The sequence below is a fragment of the Rhea pennata genome, chromosome 10 (assembly GCF_028389875.1).
Source record: "Rhea pennata isolate bPtePen1 chromosome 10, bPtePen1.pri, whole genome shotgun sequence".
In the NCBI taxonomy this organism is placed as follows: Eukaryota; Metazoa; Chordata; class Aves; order Rheiformes; family Rheidae; genus Rhea; species Rhea pennata.
The window spans coordinates 23,439,761-23,448,901 of NC_084672.1; the positions used below are offsets into that span (position 1 = coordinate 23,439,761).

At 69.2% G+C, this 9,141-nt stretch overlaps 1 protein-coding gene across 6 annotated transcripts; it reads right to left on the reverse strand.

Moving 5' to 3' along the window:
• Window positions 1-496: 496 nt before the first annotated feature.
• On the reverse strand, window positions 497-8,409 carry PARP6 (poly(ADP-ribose) polymerase family member 6). Of its 6 annotated transcripts, none has more exons than XM_062583698.1 (22): window positions 7,868-8,385; window positions 7,673-7,750; window positions 7,490-7,584; window positions 7,328-7,388; window positions 7,113-7,203; window positions 6,925-6,991; window positions 6,639-6,788; window positions 6,123-6,273; window positions 5,726-5,779; window positions 5,255-5,350; window positions 5,034-5,126; window positions 4,640-4,765; window positions 4,442-4,507; window positions 4,117-4,184; window positions 3,757-3,805; window positions 3,331-3,440; window positions 3,114-3,186; window positions 2,793-2,862; window positions 2,029-2,108; window positions 1,618-1,681; window positions 1,123-1,207; window positions 497-1,032 (listed from the first exon to the last, which is right to left on the reverse strand). In XM_062583698.1, the coding sequence occupies exons 1-22, from the start codon at window positions 7,868-7,870 to the stop codon at window positions 930-932; spliced, it is 1,833 nt and encodes a 610-aa protein (XP_062439682.1). In that variant the 5' UTR covers window positions 7,871-8,385; the 3' UTR covers window positions 497-929. The 6 variants fall into 6 exon arrangements, 4 of the variants coding, with proteins under 4 accessions (XP_062439682.1, XP_062439681.1, XP_062439680.1 ...); XM_062583697.1 differs by having other exon boundaries at window positions 3,331-3,443; XM_062583696.1 differs by having other exon boundaries at window positions 6,096-6,273.
• Between the last annotated feature and the right edge of the window lie 732 nt (window positions 8,410-9,141).

The following is a 9,141-nucleotide window of genomic DNA, read 5'->3' on the forward strand; positions in this document are numbered from 1 at the left end:
CCGTGACGTGGCCCTTTCCCCCGTGCCGCGATCTCCGCTCCGCGGTGCGGGCCCTTCCCCACGGCACGCTCGCCACCCTGTGCTGCGGGGCCTTCCGCACGGCACTAGAGCCTCTCCATGGAGCCAGCCCATCCCTGTGGCACCAGGCCTTCTCCGCGGCGAGACACCCCCCCCCCCCCTTCCTTTTGGCGTGACACCTTGCAGTGGCCCCGTCCCTTCTCCGTGACGGCGCAGAGATTTCTGGCACCCCGGGGCGCTGGGGCCGAGATGCTCGGAGACACCCGGCTCCAGGACGGGGCCTCGGGAAGCGGGTGCGCAGAGGGACGGGGTTTGGAGCGCCGGCGTCGCTCTCGGACCGTGTCCCTTCACCGGGCAGAAGCACCCCGGCCCCGTCGCCACGGCGTGGGGCGGCTGCCCCGTCGCCAGCCAGGCTGGCAGAGAGCGGCACACCCAGCCCAGGATGTTTTTTAAAGAATTTTAATAGGCTAAAACAGATTTCTTTTCTCTCTTTTTTGCATCTTTTTCCATTTTTTCCTTTTTTTTTTTTTTTTTTTTGCTTCGGTTTCTCGTCGTTAGTAAAAACGTCATCACTGTAAATGTGAGGAGGGACCCCCCTCCGCCCCGAGGCAGCGGGCACGCAAGCCAGGCCGTGCCCACAGGTCCTCCACTGCTCTGGGATGGAATTAGGGACATCGGAGGGACGGGGGAGAAGGGACCACTAAATCCGCCTCGTGCACGTTCTCTGCTTTACACCTATATACAGGATGGAGCCCGCCGGGGCCAGGCTCTCGCGTCTCCGCTGCCCGGATCCCGGGAGGCCCGAGACCCACTGCCCCCTTCCCCGGCCTCCTCCAGAGCCTTCGCTGCTCCACTCGACGGCCTCGGACGCCTTCTGGCCCGGGCGAGAGGACCGTGGTGGTCCCAGCCCCTCAGTTTGTGTACACCTGAGTCCCAATCACACGCATGATCTCCTTCTGGATTTTGGGGTCCTGAGTATTGATATTGGCATCTCCCACTTGGCCATCTTCGTACCTGCGAGGGGAGAGCGGGTCAGGCGGGGCAGCGTCCCGCGGACACCGCGGCGGGCAGCCCGGGCCCCCCCCCGGCTCTGGCCGTACTCACACAAAGAAGAAGCGGGTGCAGACGTGATCCGAGACAGGGCAGACCCAGATGTTGCCGTGCTTCTGCAGGTCCTTGGAGGTGATCACTGCCAAGGCAAGAGGCTCTCGGAAGGGTGCCGGGGTGCACGGCGACAGCCCGGGCTCTGCCCACCCCTCCCAGGACATCGCGTGGGGTGAATCAAGCTGGGGTTGGGTTCCTCTCCCCCCCCCCCCCAGGTAGGTGCTAAGGCCTCTCTGCATGAAGACCTGCTGCTCCCATCACAGCCAGCCCCTCCACGACCCCCAGCGCTGAAGGTCCAGGAGGAACAGGGGGTTCCCACCAGCACGGCAGGAAGCGGGAGGGAGCAGGGGACACGGCCACGACGGCAGCAGGCCCGAGGGCGGCCCCCTTCACGGCACAGCCCAGCCAGGCCGGGGTGACCGCGCCGCCCACCCGAGCGGGCCGGCACCAGGGCGCTGCCCACCCGCCCCGGCCCCTCGCCCGGGCGCCCCGCACCTTCACAAAGCGCGATGCAGTTCAGGTTGCGGCTCTGGAGGAAGCGAGACTGGATGGATCGGGTCTGCGGGGAGAGAGCGAGAGTCCCTGGCGTTAACCGCACGCGTGCTCAGCACCTTCCGGCCCCCGCCGCCTCCTCCCCGAATTTGGGACCGGGCGGGAGCCCGCACAGCCCCGGTGCTGCATCCCCAGGATCCCAGCGACCGCTGCAGAGCTTCGCTCCTGCGCCGCAGCCCCCCGGGGCAGCACCACCCCTTGCTACTCATGGAGGGGCTGCAGCTCCTCCAGGCACTTGCCCAAAGGCACAGGACTGCCGTTGTCCCCCGGCTACAAGGGCAAACTGAGGCCAGGACAGCTCAGCCCCGTCCCTCGCGGCCGGCTCCCCCCGCGCAGCCGCCACCGGCCCGTCACCTGGGGAATGGTGTTCATCCGGTTGTATCTCTGCACCAGCTCGTCCTTCGAAGGCATCCGGTGCTGGCCTTTCCCCATCCCTGCGGGACAAGCGACACCACCGCTGTCACTCCCCGGCCCCGGTCGGGGACGCGGGGGCTCCCCAGCGCGGGGACTGCTGCGGCCACCGGGCGAGCCGGCGGGATCCCGGCAGGATCCCAGGGACGTCGGCGAGAGGAGACCCGTGTCCCCGGCTCGCCGGGGACGGCTCCGCCGTGCCGCGGGCCCCCCGCGACACGCGAGCGCAGCACCTCCCTGACCTCCCCCGAGCTCAGGTCGGGCCCTGGGAGGGCAGCGCCCGGCCCCGAGGTCCCGCAAGGCGGGAGCACCCCCATTTTTCGGCGCTGGCAAACCAAGGTCGCAGTGAGATGCCCATCGGCAAGCGCAGGGTCTGAGCCAGCGGGAGCACCCGCGCCGAGCCGCGCTCTCTGGCCAGCCAGAGCCTGGCAGAGCTGCTCGGAGAGACGAGTCGTCTCCCTGGGGAAAACTCCACCGAAACACCCGAGAGTCATTTCTTCCCTAGAAATGCTGGGGTTTTTCCCCAGTGACCAGAGCGGTGCACTGAAAAGGCCAGATCCAGGGGGGCTGGTCCACGCAGGAAGGATGCTTCGGACACGGCCAGGTGGCCTCGCCACCCTCCGCCCCGTGCGGAGCCGGGCCCCGGGGCCGTGCAGGGAGCGGGATGGGAGCGCAGGCGGCACGGAGCGGTGCACGCGCCCTCTTACCTGAGTATCCAAAGGAAATACTGGAGATGGGGCTCAGATAAATGCCCTTGCCGTAGGCTGCTCCATGCAGCTTGCAGGAAAACAGCAGGGTGAGCGACACGGGGGAGCGAGATGGGCAGCCGTGCCAAGGCCACCCTGGCAGCCCGGCCCTGGGGCCACCACGGCAGAGAAACGCCCAGCTCCGGCGGGCAGCGGGCCCCGCGCAGCAGGGCTGGTACCTCTCCCAGTGCCCTGCCGTCCCTCCCTACCTGCCGTCCCCCACCTGCCAGGCCGTTCAGCCCTTCGCGGCTTTGGCCGGGCCGGCGGCCGGGGGAGCGTTACCTGCAGCTTGGTGTAGGACGCGTTCACCAGCCCGTTGCGGAGGATGGAGTGCCAGTTCTCAATGTGAGAGCCGCTGAAAGAGCCAAGGCCGCGTCAGCCCCTGCCCCGCGGCACCCACCCACCTCCCCGCGGCACGGCAGGGCCCTCCGGCACCCGCGGGCGCTGGGGTTGCCCCCACAGAGCCCGCCGCCCCGTGCCGGCCCCCTGGGCAACTCACTGGAAAGCGAAGGTGCTGCCGTAGAGCTTCTTGGCGGTGCGGAAACGGGCCTCCTTGGCCGGGGGGCTGCTCAGCAGGAGGAACTGGTGTGAGGTGTGCATAAACTTCAGCTGCTACCCGGGGAAAGGGAAGAGCAAACCCAGCGCCGGCGGGGAGAGAAGAGAGACGGACACAGATCAGGCACGGCAGCCCGGCCCCGGCAGCTTGTCGAGAGGGCTCGGCCGTGCTGGGAGGGCAGCGACAGCTCTCCCGTCGCCGTCTCCAGCCCCTGGCAGCCCCCATCCCACATCCTGCACCCCGCGTGCCGTATCCCGCGTGCCATATCCCATACCTTGTATCCTGCTTGCACGGCCCCGTTCTCCCCACGGCAAGCGGTCCCCAGGGCCCACGTGCCATGGGGCTGAGCTGGAGAGCTGGGCCACTTACCCTGCTGAGAGGTAGCTTGACGATGTGGGATCTGTTGCTGGAGATTATCCTTGGAAAGAGGAGAAGGGTGGTCGGACAGGGCAGCCGGGGTCCCACGTGAGCCACGCCAGGCCCTGGGCATCTGGCTCAGCCGTGGGCCATGCCAGCCTTGCACACGCTGCCCCGGAACCAGCCAGGGGACTGCAAAGCCCCCCCCAGGAGAAAGCAGCTTTTCCCTGGCGCTGGGGAACAGCCCCAGGCAGCCGTGATGGGTCAAGGAGCTTGTCCCGGGGTGCCTGGCACCCAGTCCCACGCCGCAGGCCTCCAGGTGGCTGCCCCCTGTGCCCCCTCCTGCCCTGTCCCCCCAGCCCTCAGCTTTACCATTGCAGGAGGGGATGCGCCAGGGGGTCCAGCTTGTCCATCTGCTTCTTGATCTCCAGATACGACCCCTGGCAGAGACACAGCAGAGGTGAGAGGAGCTGCAGGTGGGTCCCCCATTTTCCAGGCCCCCCACGCAATCCCGGATGGATGGACACCAGCACCACAGTGCCATGCCCGGGACAAGCCCGAGGAGAAGGATCCTGCACCGGTGCCATCCGAGGTAGCCTCACACAGCACCGTGGGGCCAAGGCGGTCACAGGACCTCCTGGCTTTGGCTCCAGGAGCACAGGGCTGGGACAGGCAGGCTGAGCAGGGGCCAGTGTACCTGGGTCATTTCCCGGATGGACATCACGCTGTCCAGGGCCTTCTGCAGCCGTTCATAGTTTTTCTTCTGCACATGGGGCGGGAGAGGGGCGGCCGTCGGAGGCGTGCTCTGGGCTCGTCCCCAGCCCGCCGTCCCCGGCACCATACGGCCCTGGAGCACCGACCACTTGCAATGCCCCCCCAGGCCGACGGCACTTACCTTGGGATTGAAGGCAAGTGTTTTGGGGTCGTTGGGGTCCACCACGGAGGGGTAAGGCTCAAAGATGATGCTCTTGCGGGGGGACTCCAGGGCAGCACGGCACATGGCCACGAGCAGGTCCACCACCTGGGCAGAGAGCACAGGTGGAGGGAAGGAGGAGTCGGGGGCGGGGGTGCCCCAAATTGCCCTACGGCTGCGGCAGCCCCCACTTCTGCTCACGACCCCCTTGGACCTTTACCCTCACCCTGGAGCTGCGTCTGGTCCCGCTCTGACCCACAGTGAAGCAGCCAGAGCAGGACCTCGAGGACAACAGGGGCCGGCCATCCTGAAGCTGCCACCCTCAGTGCCCTTGTCACCCGCCCCACCGTGCCCCGAAGCTCGCGCGTGCCAGTACCTCAGCGCCCGTGGCCACCTCCTCCGCCGCGCCAGACATCACGCCGAGGGTGTAGAAGGAGAAGACACACAGCTCCCGGGTGCACACAGCTGGCTGCGGAGGAGACAGGCCAGGTTGGATAGAGCTCCCCAGCTCCTATGGGGGACGGTGCCCCCTCGTGCCCTGCGGCACGGGGGTCCCGCGGGGGCTGTGGTGGCACCCGGTAGCCCCAGCCTTGGCACCTTGAGCATGGAGCCGTTCTGGAAGACGTGCTGCTCGTCACACACCACGCAGTACTCGTTGAGCGTCGGGATCCGCTGCTCCGCGTACTTCATGATCTGCGGGGGAGGCCGCCGGGAGTCAGGCCCCGCCGCGGCAGCGACGCCGGGAGCGAGGGCCCCTGCGCAGACGGGGATCACCCTGATGGCCCGGGTGCTTGGGGCACCGCTCGGGCAGGCTCTGCCCCCTCCTCGTCGAGGAAGCGGCCTTGCACCCAGGTGGTGCTTGTTGGGACTGCACGGGATCGGAAGTGGATGCAAGGCAGGAGACAGCCCTGCTCACCGCACCCCGAGGAAAACCTCAGGCAGGGCTTTGCGCTCAAGCCAGGGACACCGCCGAGCCCAGGCTGGGCTGGATGCTCGGGCGGCGGGACGCAGAGCGGCACGGAGGATGCTCCGGGCAGTGGGACGCAGGGCGGTCGCACGGGCGCTCACCTGGACGAGGAAGCCGTACTCCAGCGTGGGGACGTTCTTGCAGTGGCCGCCAACCTGCGGACGGAGCCGGAGCAGAGCCAGCTGCGTTATCCCCTTTCTCCCACGCAACCCCCGCCTCCGCACGGTGCCCGGGGCACTGCCGGCTCCGGGGCCCTGAACACCCCCAGCGCGGCGAGGTGTCTCCACCGCGGGCGGGTGCCCTGGAAATGCCATGGGCATGCTGACACGCTCCCAGGGACGCAGCCACATCCAGGGCACGTTGCCAGACCCGGACACTCCAGGGCAGCCCTACGGACACCCGCCGCGCGCAGGGGGAACGGGAAGGGACAGGGGAGAGAAAAAGCAAGCCCCGAGTCGGGGAGGCACCCACCAGGATGTTGAAGGGGGCGACACCTGCCTGGGTGCTCGGGGGGTAGCCGAAAACCTCCACCTTGGGGTTCTTCACCGTGCAGGAGACGGAGCGGTTCATCAGGCGGTTGACGCGCACCTCGGGCATGCCCAGCTTGCCCTTCAGCACCGAGTCCTGGATGACTGGGAAGCTGGGCGACCTGCGGGCCCAGAGCCACGCTGACCTCCCTGCCCCTCCTCAAGAGGCCTGATGGAGCCAGACGCTGCCCCTAAGCCACGCTAGTTGTTCCTCCCCCCTGCTCCTCCTTCCCTTAACGCCAGCACCAGATTCACTTTTTTTTGATGGTTTCTGGGAGCTCCCTTGACCTCCTCGGGCTCTTGCAGATAGTGACATTAAGCAGCAGCATCCGAGGTGCAGACAGGGAAACTGAGGCACGGTACCAGGATGAGCTTCCCAGCCCACCTGACTAAAGCCAGGCCCGGGCTGACGGGATACAGGGCTGCCCCTCGAGGGGACGCGGCGAGGGGAGGCCAGCGGCAGCGGGGCCGGCACCGGGGGCCTTACTTGGGGATGGGGGAGAAGATGCTGAGGCCCGCTCGAAACTTCTTGATGGTGCCGCTCGTCTTGAACCAGCTGTGCCGCTTCTCCTGCTGGGTCTTCAGGAAGTCGTTGCTCAGGTGTTTCCATTGCTGCGATGTGAACATGCCCAGGATCCTGGGCGGAGAAGCAGCGTGGGCACCCAGGCCAGGCACCGAGCTCCCCAGCACCAGCTCCTCTCCCGCGCCCAGCGCCGGGGACCAAACCCAGCGGGGAGCCAGGCCGGGGCCCGGTCCCTGCTGTCAGCTCTTACTTCTTCAGCTGCAGCCCCAGGCCGAACCCCTCCTTGTTGGACGGCTGGAAAACCTCGATGGACGGTTCTGCGGAGAGAGCGCCAGGGCTGCCATCCCGGGGCGGGACGGCCCCCCGCAGGGGACCAGCCCGCCGGGCAGGGGGAGCAGGGGCGGCGGAGCGTCGCGGCACCCCCCCGGCCCCGCTCACCGGGGCCATCGAGGTACTGCGAGAGGGAGAAGCGCAGCCGCAGCACCACGGGCTCCGTCCGCAGCACCTTCCAGGCGGTCGCCACCTCCTCCTGCCAGGGGGGGAGAGCCGCGCGTCGGCCGGGGCAGCCGCCGGGGCAGGAGAGGGGGCGTCGGGGCCAGGCCGTGCCGGGGGGCCCGGCGAGCCCCGCGCCCGCCGCCCCGGTGCCCACTCACATCGAGGAAGCCGACGTTCACGTGGAGGTCGACGTCCACGTCGTCGATGGTCCCGTACTCCCTGCGGAGGGGGAAGGGACGGGACGGGAGGGCGGTGGGGCTGCGGTGAGGCCGGGCTGCGGCCGGTGCCGGCACCCGGAGCGGCGAGCCGCGAGCACCCACCTGATGGACACGGAGCTCTCGCTGTAGATCTCCTTCACGGCCTCGACGTCGGCGTCCAACTGCGGGTGGCGGTACAGGTCGGCGGCGCAGGTCCCCTGCGGGCGCAGCGGCCGCGGCGTGGTCAGCGGTGACCCGGGGGGGCCCCGACCCTGCCCGCGCTGCCGCCGGCGCCGCCCGGCCTACCTGCACGCCATAGAGGAACTCCTCGGACTCGTTGTCCCCGTCGGAGTCATCGTCCGTCCAGTACTGGCCCTTGAGGTCCTGCGGAGGCAGCGCGTTCGGTCGGGGGCCCCCGCGCGGAGCCGCCCGGCAGGCGCCGCCGGCCGCCGAGCCGAGCCCGGCCCCGCGGCCTCCCCGCTCCTGCCGCCGCCGCCTCACCATGTCACCGGCGCCGGTCCGAGGGCGCTAGGCCTCTCGCCTGCCCCATGCTACCGGGCGGGCCGCGGCGCCGCCATCCGAGCGGAGCCCGGGCCCCGAGGTCAGGCCCGCCGGCGGGGCCGCCGCGCCGCGCTCCGCTCCGCTCCGCCGTCTCCCAGCAACCCGGCCAGGCCTCCGCCGGCGCGGCTCCGCACGGCTCGGCACGGCACGGCTGCGGCGCGCTGACGTCAGCCCCGCGCCGGCCGACGGGGGCTGTTCGCTCCTCCGCCTCGGGGGTCCCCGCTGTCCCCAGCGGTCCCCCGTGGCATCGCCGGGGTGGAGGGGGGTGTGGGGGGGGACGACGGCCGGGCAGGCAAGCGGGGGGATGACGATGGCGCGGGCGCCGGCCCGCTGCACCGAGCTGCCCCGTGCTCAGCCGCACCCTGCGGGGCTGACTCATGCGGGAAACGGTCCCGTGTCCCTCTCCTTGCCAGGAAAGCAGCTGACGTCCGTCCATCCTTCTGCAGCTGGCTGCCAGGAAAACAAAACAAAAAAAAACAACAAAAAAAAAACCCCCAAAACCCCAAACCCTTCCGCCGGGCTGGACAGGGAGCGGGAGGCCTGGGCAGGGCTCCCCGCACCTGGGAGGTGACGCACGAGCCGCTCCCCAGGGCCTGGTCCCGGGAAGGATCCAGCCGCCCTAGCGCTGCCGCTCACACCGCGACTTTCCCGCTCGCGGCTCGCCCCGAAGCTTGGGCAGCCCCCGGCAAAGCAACAGGGGTTGCGCTCTTCAAAGCCCCCCCGTCACGCGGGGGCTGTGCTCTTCGCCCAAGGGGGGATTTTGGCCAAGACGGGCTTGGGGGAGAGGGGGGAAGCAGAGCTGCCCTGCAGCTGCTTTTGGCCCCAACTCTGATTTGCGGATTCGGGGCTGGGTGTAGCCAAAGGTCGCCGAGATTTTTTGGGAGTCGGGTCACCTCTTTCGGAGCCTAACTTTAGCCCTCTATTTCTGGCCTGGGATCGCAGGCTCGCAACACCGGTGGATAGCGCCAAGCAAGCAAGACACGGGGCGGCGTGGGGCACCGCGGGGCCACGGGCACCGCGCGGTTTCCCGCATGGCGGCGGGCGCGCAGCTTTCCCGCTCGCTGGCGGCGGGCGTCCGCCAGGCGCTGCTCCCCCTCCCGCGAGGGATGCGGCAACCGCCGGCCCGGGCTGCTGCTGCAGGGCTGCCCAGGGCTACGCCGCAGGTACCGCCGGGCCCGTGGCAGCAGCAGTGCCCGGCCGTGCAGCAGGCGCCG

What these genes read in the sequence shown, in the direction of transcription:
- PARP6 (XM_062583695.1), bottom strand. An exon ending in TCGCCCCCTTCAACATCCTG is followed by an intron (nt 5,780 to 6,095) that starts GTGGGTGCCTCC and finishes CTCCGTCCGCAG; the next exon opens with GTTGGCGGCCACTGCAAGAA. An exon ending in AGAACGGCTCCATGCTCAAG is followed by an intron (nt 5,127 to 5,254) that starts GTGCCAAGGCTG and finishes TCTCCTCCGCAG; the next exon opens with CCAGCTGTGTGCACCCGGGA.